General features: G+C 39.0%; 1 protein-coding gene across 1 annotated transcript; it reads right to left on the reverse strand.

Annotated features, from left to right (window-relative positions):
• Positions 1-1,108: 1,108 nt before the first annotated feature.
• LOC311266150 (caytaxin-like) lies at positions 1,109-15,036 on the reverse strand. The gene is made up of 14 exons (XM_084368351.1): positions 13,549-15,036; positions 13,017-13,228; positions 10,598-10,704; positions 9,270-9,328; positions 8,964-9,191; positions 8,174-8,332; positions 6,594-6,696; positions 6,130-6,261; positions 5,895-5,981; positions 4,833-4,931; positions 4,231-4,266; positions 4,080-4,127; positions 3,702-3,748; positions 1,109-1,857 (listed from the first exon to the last, which is right to left on the reverse strand). The coding sequence occupies exons 3-13, from the start codon at positions 10,672-10,674 to the stop codon at positions 3,709-3,711; spliced, it is 1,068 nt and encodes a 355-aa protein (XP_084224477.1). The 5' UTR covers positions 10,675-10,704; positions 13,017-13,228; positions 13,549-15,036; the 3' UTR covers positions 1,109-1,857; positions 3,702-3,708.
• Between the last annotated feature and the right edge of the window lie 727 nt (positions 15,037-15,763).

The raw sequence follows: 15,763 nt of genomic DNA on the forward strand, positions 1-15,763 counted from the left end.
CATTATCCCGGTGGAACAGTATGACAGTATGAAAAGAAATGTAGGCTACTTTAATCAGCATTTTTTAGATGCTGCTTTTGGTTAAAAGCTGTATTCAAATTATATTTTGTTTATTCTACAGAGGCTGTCTGAATCTGATCCAATATTTCCAGCCAAAACAGATCAATACAAACAAATGAATACAGTAAAGTTCACATAATATTACAGGAAACCATCTGGAATGCTTTCATCGCTTGCAGTAAATAATACAAAAGATATTGTGCGTGACAAGGACCAGGAGAGGTGGGGTGGGGAAAAAACCCTACCAATACACATAATGTACCTCACAAACCTGGGGGTTCAACCTGATGCCCCTGGCCCCGCCAAGGTAGCCGTTTCTCACTAGTTCCAGTCTTTATGCTAAGCTAAATGAAGCTAAGCTAAGCTTATAGCCTCCAGGCTCTAGCACTATACTAATCACAAAGATATGATAGATGTACGGATCTTCACATCGAACTCTTAGTAAAAAAGCAAATACGCCTATTTTCCAAAATGTAACACAGTTTCAGCAGAGTTAACATTCTGATGCTGGAACATTAATTTTGTTGTCGGACAGGCCAAGAGACATAAGAGGTGATTCACTGAACTAAGTCCTCCTTTTCATGTCTAATCCAAAGAATCATTAATTGTTTGAATGACTGAAATTACATAATAGACTATATTGGTTAATGGTCAAAATGTCAAGGGAGCTGCAGGAGAAAGGAGTTTATTGTGGGTTATGTATTGTGTTAATACCTTGTGATCACAGTAACTTGGCATTTAAAAATAAAGAAAGGTCACTTCAGTGGAGCATGATGTTTGAATGACCCCTATGAACAACAGCACAGGGCTGTCAGGTGACATAAAGGACATTCACTGTCTTGGCCAACACTCTCATAAATTATAAATATGCTCTTTAATAACTCATCTAGACCTGTCTGTCAAAAAAACATTCTGGATCAAAGTGGAACACATTTAGACTCAATAAAAGAGATGGGAATATACGAGCTGTGATGAAATCGAGCAAGACTGTTCTGACACAGAAGTCAAGGTTGGACACAAGAGGACTAATCATGACAAAAGCTTTTGTTTCGGTCACTCATTTATTTATTTTTTACAAACAGTAAATGGCACATTTTCATAAATAACACTTTTATCAATAAATCTGACTCTCTTTAAATATATTTCAATGTATTGTATAACAATGTATGACTTCCATCTTGTAAAAGTACCTTTGGAAACACGATGGCAAATGACTTAAAAACTGACAAAAACAAATGTAAAAGAGAAGGAAGGATATAAACAAGCATGCCACCTGCATATCAAACCCTGGAAAACTGTAATACACGTTTGCATCAGTAACATCTACTGGAGGTCTAACAACAATATCATTGCACATTGTTTTTCAGTTAACGGCCATGAAACCAAACAACACCCATGCCATTCATATCAAATATCTGTGCAAACGCTTTCACAAAAAATATATATATATACAAGTATGTACAATTTAAAACGGACAATATTCCCGGCTTGAGTATTCATCCATGAAAATAATTTTTCATTCATATAGTTGAAGTCATGCTGTAGATAAAGCTCATCTTGACATGCAGGGAGCTGATCATTTTTGATTTAGCTCTATCTTGTAATGCTTTGGTGTAAATTTACTTGAAGTTAGAAGCAAGCATGTCACTGAAGGTCATGTTTCTGAGAAATGATTGTCTTGCAGCTAATGGATCCAGTCAGGAGATTTAATCCTGTGCGACAAGCATGTGACGGTGGTCCAGGTTGACTCCCATTTTAATGAATGAATGTTCCCCACTGGTTCTTCAATTTAAAGCTCTGTAATGTAAATACAGACAGTTTAATTCTCATTCTTTGTCCATCACCTTTGTCCTGACAGACGTCATGTGCATCTCCACAAACACAACATTTCTAATATAATCTTTGAATTTGTCAATAGGCATGCACACATTCTAAACTAAACCCAACTTGAGACATATCAGGTTAGCCTATTTATTTTCCCCTTGCTTCCTCCCTTGGCATTTAGTTAAGAGATGGTGCCTGTATCCATTCCTGGGATGTCAGCCAGTCCTCCGGCTGATAGCTCCTTTGATAAATGGAGGCTGATAGGATTGGTCAGCAGCACAGGGGTGCACAGAAGGGGGGTGAGTTTCTAAAATAACCCACCTCACCCTGCCTTACACACCCCGACTTGCTGCGGTGGGTAGTTCCCCCGATTTCAGGACAGGCTGTGCATCGTGGATCAATTTGCCAGACCTCAGTTGTACAAGCCATTAAAAATAGAAGTGATCGGTTGTATGGAGGCCGGCTTAAAGAGACGAGCAGCTGCGATTTATGTAACACGTTGTTCGGAGGCAATGTGATGTTCGAGGATCAGCTCACATTTCTTGGAGTCGAACACATTTTGAAATTTAAAGAACTGAAACATGACTTGGCGAAAGAGAAAATGAGCTGGACTTGATGATTGATAGTAATCTGATGGTACTATATCTTATGGCACGAAGAAGGACACGTCTCAGAGCCCATGTTCATGATTGTTTCTTTACTTTTATTACCTTTAATTTATCTAATATGTTGAGGTTATTCACATCTTCAGGGTCCCATTAAAGAAAGAAAAAAATAGTGGATTGTTACATTAGTTGATTTAAAGAAAATTAATTGCCAACTGTTTTAATAATCTATTAATCAAGGATTCAGTCATTTTTCAAGGAAAAATGTCAGGGTTCCAGCTTCTTGAACGGAAAGATTTGCTGTTTTCCTTCGTCAGTTATGACAGTAAATGAAGTGTCTCTGGGATTTTGGTCTGCTAGTTGGACAAAATTAACAATTTGGTAAACTGTGATGAGCATTTCTTTTAACAATTTGACATTTATAGAATAAATGATTAATCGATAATGAAAATAATTAGTTGCAGCCCTGAAGTGACAATGTGCTTAATGTATTTAAAGAAACCGGTGTCTTCTTCAGCTTCCCCCTGAGGCTGACTATCCATTAATAATTTTATTATAACATTATAAATTAAATTTATTTGTAACTATGATAATTTTCATTGTTGATTGCTCTTCTGATTTTTTTATTGATTAATCAGTTAATTGTTTGGTCTATAAAATATAGACATTAGCTACAACATTTACAATATCTGAGAGGTTATGTCATCAAGCGTCATGTTTTGTTCAACCAACATTCCAAAACACTATATATGGCTTTGGACAATTAATATTTCATTTACTAAAATGTACTTTAATATAAGACATAGAAAATAAACTAATCTTTGCAGCTCTACTTGTGACTGAAAAATTAAAGGAGCTGTATCTTTTTCAGAGAAGATTTAGGTATTAAGAAACTGTTATCTGAGTCACCCTCTCATTCTTTCTGCCTGTGCTCTTACTGAACTCGCTCTGATACTGTAAATTGGATCTCGGAGCCCCTGAACTGAGAACTGACCCTTCAGACCTTTGGTCAGTGACCCAACACTCTAGACAGGCTATCGTCCAACATTTGGCTGATTTACTGTATCATGGCTGCTTTTTGTACCCAAGTGTGTGTGTGTGCAAGCAGAAGAGAACATTGCTCCGTATGTCACAGATTAGTTACAGAGGGCTGACATTACAAACCGGCCTGGATGAAATTGGAAAGGTAGCTAAGTTCACGAGGACCCTTACCTTAATGTCAGATGTCACGGCCAACCTCTGTGATCATTGACTTTGGCCTGGAAATGACAGATTAAAGTTAAGCCATAAGTAATATAAATGTTTTGTTTGCTCATGTCGCCCATATTAGGCTATGCTTTCTGTTGCCAAAATATATGTATGTAGCTGCAGAAGCAGCTCACACTTAATAAAAGGAACAGCCTTATTTCAGTATCTCAAGAACTGAACATCAGTAAATGAAAATAAAACAGTTTCAGAATTCTTCTAAGTAAGAGAATAAAAATGTCTGAACTGTTTCCATGTTCTGGTGCTGCAGTGCTGTGGTAAAAAAAAAACCTTTGATTCATCCAAAAATGGCTTAGGACTGTATGTACTGCAAAATGAGGTCACCTTTCTTTAGGCGGTGTTGAGTTTGTCTGCTGCTGCTCTTGCTCAAGTCTGCAAGTAAGACAGGCAAATATTTATGTAAACTGACTCAGGAAAAAGAGCATACATTAAATCTCTTTATAAAAATAAAATCACACGAGAGTCTACTGCTGACCTTTCTCTTTGTGCTCTTATCTTCTCGTCGTCATACCTTTAAAAAAAACAGAGAAAAGAAATCTTAGGCTGATGTGTCATTACATACATACGACATACTTCTCACTCAGTCAACTGCAGTGTGTTGGCTCAGATTGTTTCTGCTGTTGTAGTTTGGCACTGTCTACTGTGTTACTGATACTGGATTCACTGCAGTGATTCCCTAAGTCTCTTGTTATGAGATTCACCCAGCTAAATATGTTGAGGTACAGCCACCGACAGATATTAATTTTCATATGAACACCAATATTTCACTTGTTAGAAAACTGTCTATTGTACGCTGTTTAGGACTTGGCTGTCATGTCTCTGCCAACTTGATCGTCTACTGTTTCACCTGTCCAAGAACATTCAAGTAAACACTATACTGTACATGCAAACAAATGGTAATAATTAAACATACTAAACATTAATGAGTTAAGGACAGAGTTAAGGACACAAGACTCAGGTTTAGTTTGGTCACTGTACTATGAGCAATCTTTCAAGTGTGCAATACTACTGCTAAAACATGAGCTGTGATAGACTTTGGTGTCTCAACAGCGACCCTTGGTGGCTCAGTGTACTTACTGCAACACACACTCAGGGATCTGCACGTGCTCCATGGGGATGATCTGGCTGAGTTCCTCCAGGTTGTGAACATACCGAATCTTATCCATGAACTTCACGCTGCAGAAACCATGAATAACATACAAATTATTGTCAGAAATGATCCTGTCTGAAAACTTCTATCACTCTTATTACACAATTAGCACAATTAGAGTCAAGTCAAGTTTATATAGCCAAAAGTCACAATCACAATGCCTCACTGGGCTTGACAATCTGTATAGTGATTGACATCCTCTGTCCTTAGATCCTCGATTCGAAGTGAGGAAAAAAAAACCAAATGTTTTTTTTTTAGCAGGGACCAAAAAACCTCAGGAAGAGCCACACATGAGGGATCCCACTCCCAGGACAGACAGATGCAATAGATGTTGCGTGTACAGAACAGACCAACAAAATATATACAGATTACAATGACAAAATATCTGACACAAAAGAGTGGGAGGCATGGGGGTCCGTCCATAAGAAAAGAATATTATAATAATGCAAATTGACATATATATTCAAAGACTTCCTAGGGATTATTTTAAAAGTTCGATAAATCAGTTTTTGTTGCTCAGTAATCTCCCGCTTTATATTAGTGTAAAAACATGTTTATTTATTAAGAGATTTACATGTGAATTATTTGTGCTATTATGATCATTGAAAATTACCGGTGTTTAGCAAGAGGGCTAAACAGCCGGTTTGAGGAATGGCCACAAACTGGGACGAGCCAGCTATCTTTCAAAGCAAACTATGCCTGTATTTCTTGAATGCAGTTAGGTGTAGGTAAATCATTGCACTTAATGTTCATTTAAAGAAATAATCCGGTGGGGTTTTCTTGAGATATCAAAGCTCATTTTTTTGTGCAAGAACAACACTTTTATGGTTTGTGATGGTCTGAATCTACATGCAACTGAATCATTATGTCATGATCCCCTCATTCATCTTCCTTCTGTTTATCAGAATTGTTTGCAGACGAGGTTCTCGTAGAATGTATGACACGGGACAGACTGATGGACTGTGAAACCACATTGAATGAATCCTCACCTGATGAAAGGTCTTGAGATGGCCAGGACAGTCCGGATGAACCATGTTGGGTGAGCGATGATGAGACACTTTAGATTCTTCCTCAGTCTGCAGGAAACATTTAGATTTATCATTATCATCAAATCATAACAAAACAAAATCATAATTTATCCTTATCATCAACAATATTAGTTTGACATTCTTAAAATTGTTCTCATGTCCATCCCAAACTGTTCTGATATAGTGTCAGTCTTACTTCCTGTCAATCATCTGGTAGCATCTCTTCAGCCAGCTGATGCCGGGCATCTTCCTGCGAGGAGTTGCTCCGTTCATGTAAACAATCATGTAATCTTCCGCCACCAGCAGCTCCAGGCTGCTCACAACATATCTGAGGACAGAACAAACAAGCTCAGTTTTGACGGTACAACACTTTAATTGAAAGAATTCCTGTGTTGGGAAGTGGATCTGATCCAGATTTATGCTTCAAAATTCTTAAATCTAAAATGAATGTTGTCATTTGATTTTTAGCATGTGAAGTTAATAATCGTTTCAAACATGATTTGACATGCACACCCCATGAAACATTTTCTCTGGTCATAGCCTATGATCAATAACACAGTGGAAAAAAGAAGAAAGTAGAAAAACAACATTATGAGAAGGCTCATAATACAGCGTGTCGGTTTCAAAGAGCCCCTTGAGAGAGACCAGACTGGATCTTACAGGAAGAGATTCTCCATGATGTATGTGTAGTCCTCACAGCTGCTGTCAGGGAGGTAGCAGGCAGCAAACACAATGATGGCATTCAGACCCTCACCGTAATAACCTAAAAGAGGAGAGAGAGAGATGATGATGATGGCCATTTGTTTCACTGACTGCATTATCAATATTATCATATTATGTTTTATTGCTTTCAAAGTAGCGTTGTGTAATTAAAATTGTCAGGTGTGCTTTTTGCATGCTTGCTGAGAGTGGGTGGTTGTGGACTGGGTCTGGTTAACATCATTAAAGTTACATTTCAATGTGATGCAATAAATATGCCATATAAGTGGGTTTGTTCTGATTGTCCTTTTATTCCTTGAGTTTCAATGTCTGTGGATGGTCTGAGTGCTTTCATGCTTTTCCACCCCTGATGAGATTATTGAAATCCTGGTGAAATCTTTGTAATGACTAGGGCTGAATGATTTAATCAAATTCAAATCAGATCAGATATGTATATGTAAAGTAAAACTTTTGATTTGTGGTGTGGAAAAATGGCGTCCTCGGATCCAGCAGCAACCTTGGACGATTTAGTAACAAAGAAAGGCAGCACTTCCGTGATATGGAAGTATTTCGGCTTGGAAGAGACAAACTTATTTAACTTGATTGCAGAATGTACAGTATTTAGATGCTGCTTGTGGGCCTGACACATTTCAGTGTCAGAAATTGCTTACAGAAATGTAAGCAATTACACTTGTTGGCAGCAATTCATATCTTTAAATTCTCGTTTTTTTATTTAAATATAGATCAGTTCTAATTTTGATGGTATATCAATGTGGTAATGCTCCATCACATGTTTTAAATCTATTACACAGTGAATATTGAACTGAAGCTTGTCGCAAATTGAATCACAATCGCAATATTGGTCAGAAAAATTGCAGATTTTCAGATTTTTTTCCCAAATTGTTCAGCCCTAGTTATGACTTGTACAAAAGCTTTTTAAAAGTTCAAGAACAAAAAAAGTTTGCACACCAAAATCTATCCGAAGGACCTATAATCATATCTATTTTTTTTATTTTCATGTTTAGCACAGCAGAATTAAATGCACAATTTAGGTTTCGGCGGTGTGTCTTCTTCAGTATGGAAAGTTTTCATGTTACAAACGGCATTAAATCATTTCAGGTGTATCAAGTGACTAAAAAATAGAAAAAAACCTGTCAGTATAGTACAGTACTATTAAACAGCACCACAACTACAGCCCCTAAAATGATCATTAAGTTGAATCAAACTCAGAACAGTTTCAACCAAAAACATTATAAACTAAACACAAAGACAAGATTTATTCCAGGACCTTTGTGTTAAACTCTTTTAGCTTTAGCTAGTTGTACCAAATAAACTGACAACTGAGTCCCGATACAAATCCTATCCTCACGAATTCTCTTTTTGTTGGACTATAATCCGATTCATCCCAGCTCTCTTTAATTGAGTGCATTGGTTTTTCCTTTTTGCATTAAAACATTATTAATAAAAACATATAATAATGAATAAAACAGCTTCAATCTAACACACAAACAAGAAGTATTTAAATAAACTCTTTTACTAACCTCCGTGTGTGACCACCCTCAGGTATGGTCTGATGACCTGCATGTCAATCCGCTGCTCCTGGTCACCGATGATCACTGTTCGCCACAGACGACCGGATGAGTCTCTCTCCTCTTCACTTTCACCTGGAAGACGCTTGGCAGTGGCCACAGGAGTGTCATCTAGACACAAGGTGACACAACAATGTTTTTTAACCTTCATTGGCCACTAACAATTTTGAAATCACTACAAGTAAAAATCAGGCGAATTAGGGTCAGGGAGTTGGGACTTGTTATAAGTGTCTGCTACAAAACCTTAACATGACTCACATCGAGTGACAGTTTCTACTAATACTTGTCTGGGCTTTGCCAAGCAGAATCGATCTAATGAAACATTATCGAGAAACAATTCAGACTTTTCACACATAGCCTTTACATTTTGCACAGCTCCCACAATGATATTCTCACCACAGGCTTTGTTTACAGGTTGTGGACAAAATAAAAGGCACACCTGACAGTATTTTGCAATGCAATACACAATGGCCCAACAATAAAAGCTGCATGTGTGAAGGTTAAAATACTCAAATCCTACTGAATCACAATACAGTTTTTCCTGGCTGTGGAAGATGTGTGTCAGTGTTTGATTTATTTTTTTGCTGTATTTGACAGTTGGCAGCCATTTTTGATTGAAAAGCCAGTGATATCAGAGGCAGGACTCAAACCAAAGACACTACAGGTATTGTGATTTGCTTCTTAAATAAATTCCAACACACATCCTACATACATGTTTCTAAAATTATCAGTGTTGTCTGACCTTCCCACTCCAGCTCGTTGCCGTTGTTGATGAATTCCAGTGAATCAGTCTCATCAGGAGTCTCTATGTCGTCTACATTGATGTCCAGGTCATCGGGCGTTTCCAGGAAGTCATCAGAGAGCACCGATCCCTCGCTTTGATCCAGGGAAAGATTCATATCAGGGGCGACCAGAGTGCGGCGCTTACGCTGGGCCATGGACTCGCCCACATTCAGAGTGGTGGGAGGATCTGGACAGGCAGACCAGGAATGTTTAAATACAGAACAAAGTAAAAAATGCATTTAATGCTGTGTATTTATTCACTTACTGGTCCTGGTGTCAGTGAGGCCACATGAGGAATCAACATATCCATCCTCTGGTAGTGGCCTGCAGAGAAAGACATCAATATACAGAATAAATACAAAAATCGAAAAATATAAAAAAAAAAAATGACATGGAAAGTCAAGTTTCTCGTTGGCCCATCACTCTCCTGGTATGAAGTTGATAATTGTTTTGGTCTTTTTCTAAGTTAGTTCTTAGTAATTGTAAGTAATACATTAATTTCTAAATAAACTATGTAGTATGAGCAGTCGTTTCTCACATCTTTGCACTTGGCCTTTTGTATTGGAGCGTCTTTATTGTGATTTAACTCCAGTGTGTCCTTAAAAACAATATGTCGTCGCAGAAAGCAACAACAATAATTACCAACTCCCCTCTGACATTATAATAAGACAGCTGAACCCTCAGTGCTGGGGGACAAGAAGGTTCCATTACAGTTGATAGCACTGATACAAACACACACACATACATATACACAGACAGACGGAGAAAGACACAGACATTAACACAGTCATGCATGAATAGACAAACACACCCTAAAACAACCACAAGTATGGGCTAGTTGATGGAGCAGCTGAAATAATTGCTGTTATTATGTTGTCAGAAGCTTTATAGAGATACGTTAAAGACAGCAGCAACAGATATTTAACAGTGGATTAAACAGTGGGGAGGAGAAAAACAGTTTGCAGTGTAAAAGCATCTTGAACGTTTCTCTATAGGACTCAGGTTACAACTGTGTGCAACTATATTCTACCACATTATACATACAGAAATAAGAACTGTGTATACACGGTATGGTAGAGATATAGAGAAATAGAAAAACAAAAACAGTTAATTTGCTTTTCCTCCATTACAATTATTCCTCTTCCCTTATCTCATGTACAGTTTACGATTTAGCCAATGACTTAGACTTGCAGCAGCCAGATACCAAAATGGAGAATAATGTACAATATACTGTACAAAGATATGCTGTGAATACACTGGATGTCCTTGAATAATCAGTTTCCTCTGCGCATTTTTCACAAACACATTTCCTCCTCTATAGAAGTGATTCTTGTCAGTAAAAGAGCGTGGGTGGTCGACTATTTTTCCGTTGCCAGATGCTGTGAAGTGTTTGACTTCTCCTCCTTTTTTTCTCCATGGTTGCTGCTGTTTCGTTCACTGACTTGACACAGCCTCATCACGTAACACATAACGACTACATCAAGGAAAGAACACACCTGCTGCCTCTCAGCTTTCAACACACGTGACAATCATCAGAGCTGGGCTCGTTTTTCAAAGCCTGTGTACAAATCACACACACAGACACACAATTACCTGGGGAAGTCCTCATCCTGCCACTCGTCCTTCACCTCCATGCTGTCCATGCGTAAAGTGGCTTCTGCTGTACCCATCCTCTGCCAAGGAGGACAGGCTTCAGCTCACTGTGGTTGACAAACACATAAAACAATGCCATTCAGTTGCAACCAGAGTGTTACAAGCTTGTTAAAACACGCAGCACTTGTAGCTGTCTCAAAGGGCCACTCCACCCACTTTACACCACCCTGATGACTCCATCAGGATTATCTGAATTTTTGCTCCAGACTTCAAATTTAAATGACAGAAAGCCAGAGCTACAAAAATTCAAGGTGTGGAGTTTGAAAGACGTGGGTGTTTACCAGACAGGGAGGGTTTAATGAAAGAACAATCCAGTTGCCTTATGGGAAATGTAGGACTGATTTTGGAGCTTGAACCATACTAGTGATGAGGAATTATTATATATTCTCCTCTTTTCAATTTCAATAATTCCTTTTTTAACCTGTTTCAGGCAAGTCCAACAACCTCATAGAAGCGATATGCTACGTTGCTGGAGTATGAATGTAATGAAGAATCCGGCCAACAATCTTGCCTTATCATCAACTTTTATCCCTGATATAACACATAACAAAGTGTGGTCTGCTGATTAGTTAGCCCAAGACAAAATACGTTTTCTAATTTCCTAAAACACTATGGCTAATTTGTCATGGGTAATGATGTCATAAAATAAAAAAGTATAAAAACTCAGTCCCAGTGGCTTTGTGTTCCCTACATCCCTAGAGTCAGAGACAAAAATAAAACATTGCTCATACAGCCCCTCAGGGTGATACAAACAAATCATACGTGCCATCGTAAAGCAGATGGTGATCTCAACTTCCATATTTTACATAACCAAATCAGATATGACAGAAGTCTCATGATCCAACACTGCATGTCTTTTTATTGGAGTGTGAAGTAAAGCTTTGTTTCTCGTGTTTGGGTCAGTTCTTGCAGGCTAGATCAGTCATGCACAGAACGAACATCATGTGTGAGTCTCTGGTCAGAAATGTGCGTATGGGGGAGGAGTGTCCTTCCTACATCACTGTCCCAGCCAGAGTTCATGCTATAGCAGACATTACTGCAGTCCATTTATCCACTGGGATGGCACTGATAGGCCATCAGTGCCTATACTGGGACAGGCACATGCCTTCAGGCTACATGCTGCTGTGTTGTGATTGGATGATTGGATTCTAAATAATGAAGGAGAATGTGTTTACACTGCATTATCCCATGAGATAGTCGGAGTGTTTGATGTGGGACTGCTGGGGAACTCCTGAAACACCACATCAATGAAGACCCTTTTAGCTACATCTCACTTTGATTTGAACATTCCTCTGTTCTCACACTCTTTCTGAGACGGATTGATCATTTTCTCTGCTGGATTAAGAATGAAAGAGGTCGTGTGATTAGCTGAGAATAAAGTAGGGGAATTCTCACACCAGATCGGTGCGTGTGGTTTGTTGTCTGTGCAGATGTCTCTTGCCAAGGCTCAGCTGCTCATACATTGAACGGCTGATTAATGGACACAAAGTAGTGTGTTTGGTAGGGGATTGGAGTCCATATGGCAGAGCAGCCTTCGTTTTCCAAACACTATCTCGTGAGCTGTTCACTGTGCTGTGCTTATCAAACCAAACACTTAATAGTCTGTCAAAAAATGGAACGCTGAAAAGATACTTGCTTGTTTTTTAAGCATATTTTCCTTGACAAGTGACTTTCTTTGACATTCAATAAGCAAAATGTAAGTGAAGCAGTAGAGCTTTCACTTGAACTAACATCACAGTATTCTTTCGTCCTTTGCATTATGAAATCATTTACATGGCCTGCAGCTTGGAGATAAGCATCAACAGAGCTACTGATGATAAAGGGTAATGATAAAGGTAAATTACAGTTAAAAGAACAGAAAGTCATAGTCTAGTCATAGTGTCATAGTTATAGTGACTAGACTTGTCAAGTTCAAATACATCTTTAAGTATCATTTATAGATAACACTCAGCTTATCTGCTTTGTCAGGACTGAGTGGCTGTGGTTTGACAGAATCTGATTAAAATGTTGCTAAATCCTGAACAATACACGACAGAGAAACCGAAACATGTCATCTGAAATGGCAAAAGCAGTTCTAAAATTGGTTCATACATGTTACTTTCGTCTAGAAGCCGATTGAGAAATGACATTTTCAGGGCATTAAAATGTGTGTGAGAGGAGAGTAGCTAATCTGTCACGACTGCCATCCTTTCTTTATTTGACAAATGGAAACAGACGCTCTCTCAGTAATAGCAGTGGCCGATGAAACGAAGCATTAAATATCATGTTATCTACTGAGACTCTGGCCTGGAAAAATGCACTATATCCTGTCAAAGCCTGAAAAATCATGTCTCATACAAAGGGAGGGTACGGTACTCACATAGTGTAATTAAGAAGACTTCCTCTTCGCCGTTTTGAAGTTTGATTTCAGATGCTCCTCTCTCTTTTCCTGCTCTTCCTCCTCCTTAAATCTGCCTGAGCAGAGTGAGGGAAACCACTGTTTACATCTGCAGGTGGGACACTCTTGTGTTCAGGTCCCAATTCTTGCTCTTTACTGATGCTGCGAACGGAACCTGAGAGAGAAATTGTGTCCTGTAGAGAGGAGAACAGTTAAGAGAGTCAGGGTCATCGCACAGCAAACGCCATCCTGCTTTCATCTTTCGTCTCCTCTGCCAGTCAGATACTGTGCTGCCTTTTGAACAAAAGATAATCCTCGTCCAGCGCTTTTAGCTCGCCTCATGACGATGACTCTCCATCTCTCTTCCTCCTATTTATTTCTGCTTGTCTCTGACGAATCCCCCCCTCCTCCCCCCAACAACACTAATGCCCCCACCCCAGGCTCTAATCCTGCTGTGATGATGTCAGCCGTATGGGCGCTGTGTTATGGTGGTTATGTAATCACACCTGCCTACCTTCTCTTTGATTCTCTTCGGCCGCTTGCAGTCAGGATCAGCTGTTATTCCTCCCCTCACGTTCAGTCCGTTTTGCATCCATGATTTAATCTGTTTTTATCCTCCTGCGAGCTGGAAAAGATGGACGGTTCGACCTCACCGCTGTTCCCTGGCAACAGCATCTTCCTCCCTCACATACACAGCCTCGCTCTCTCTCTCTCTTGCTTTTTCTCACCATCTCTTTTAAGCTCTCTCACTCATGATGAAACCCCTCCTCCACATGAATTCCCCTCCTTTTCTCTTGCACGCTGGCTGTGATGCTAACAGCCCCCTCCTTTCCGTTCCTCTCTCTCTTTCTTTCCGTCTCTCCTCACAGCTGCACTGAGCTCTGGGCGATGTCAGTGGCATCTCTCTAACATTGTGCTCAGCACCCAGAGGGGGCAGCCACAGTTTCCTATTCTTCTCCTGCCATTGGCTGTTTGGCAGTATAATGCATTTCGGGTGTGTTTACAGTTTTCTATTTATAACGCTACTTTGAACAGCCCAGAAATACTGCAACATGCCCAGACTTGTGACTAAAAGCATTTGTTTCCCCACAGATTTGGTGCAGTTGAGACACCCTGAATTAAAAGTGGATAGCTTTCGGGGTTTCAACATTGTTTTAATGACTAGTTAAAATAAACAAGTTAATAAATTATCTTGTCTAACTTCCAAGAAAGGCTTGCCAAGCTTTAAATTGTGGCTTATCTTGTTTTTAAGCGCTTGGCTAACTGAAGACACTTGAGTCCTTGAATCAATAAGGTAAAATGATCTTTTATTGCCTTGTTTGTAGCTTTTAAACATGACCATCATGTTTCAGATCCAGGCCAACATTTTCTTGTGTTTACTTATAATTCATACATTGCGGTACCATAAAATATTAAACAGATATATATGTATTTGCTTTTCTCATGTGCAACTAGGTCATTTATATAGTTATTTGTCTTGCAATATGATATCCCTGCCAGCAGATGGTGGTAGAGTGTTCCCTATAAAAGACACCTCTACAATATACAAGGAAGGGAACAGTGGGCTGGTCTACTCATCACATTTTACATACATGGGTTAAATAGATGTCTCTATAACCTCATGTTTGTTTGTTAATTTTGTTTGTTAAGATCCTTCCTTCTCGTCCTGGGGTCTCCATTATTTTCACTAACAATACTTAAATTAACCAAATCAATACACACCCGCATACACATACTTAACACTCCTGATGATACGAGGAGGCACAGGGGCTGCTGACTCACAGATGAGAAGATCTGCCCCCTTTCTAAACATATGCAAGTCACAGAGAATCTTTAAGTGTTTTTTTCTGAAGCTCTAAAACATGTTCTTGGGGATAATGACTGTCAATATTCTCAGTTAAATCAGCATCAGCTATAAGTGCATATAGGTAGTTAAATTCTCCTCATCAATGTAACAAAGAGAACATGAATCATCATATGAATCTTAGCCTTTGGAAACAGATGCTGTCAAGCCTCATGAAGTTCAGACTGGACAGCTCTGTAGCTCATGTCTGGACAGATGCTGCACTACGCCCACGCCGATACAGTCACCCAGCACATTGATGGTGGTCCTTATACGATCCCTATCAACAAACATACAACAAGAGGTTTGAGGTTATAGTCGTTGAGGGTGTTACAGGTGAAATCAAAAACAAACGTTCTCATAGATTTGGCATTCTTTAAAAGGATAAAATATGTAGCTTCTGCGCTTCAATACTTTTGTCTTTTTCTACTTTTGTACCTTCGTATTTTTGTACTTGTTAAGACCCACACTGATGAACTCACGTTCTAACTATTACATGCCTCTCCCCTTACTTTCCCCAACTAGGGGTGGGCAGTCTGGCCAAAAATGTATGTCATGATCAATTTTAAATGCAATCAAGATCTTTTTTTCTGAATTTTGAAATACTCTAGACTATAGCCAGACTTGAAATGGCCCATGAATCACTCAATTTGCACTTGCATTTCTCCCTCACTCTCATGAGAGAATATTGCATTAAAAATAGTTTTTTGGCACCAGCTCCTCATCTGCCATGCTGTTAGCTATAACTCACATTCAATTATTCATAACATGTCACTCAGGAAGTAATTTGTCTAATCAGCATAGTCATCTAGTTGGCCACATCACTCCAATAACATAACATGGATCAGCTAGTCAATGAAGACATGCGAAGATCAGAAATAAGATT

The sequence above is a fragment of the Pagrus pagrus genome (assembly GCF_965226575.1).
Source record: "Pagrus pagrus genome assembly, chromosome: 12".
Lineage (NCBI taxonomy): Eukaryota > Metazoa > Chordata > Actinopteri > Spariformes > Sparidae > Pagrus > Pagrus pagrus.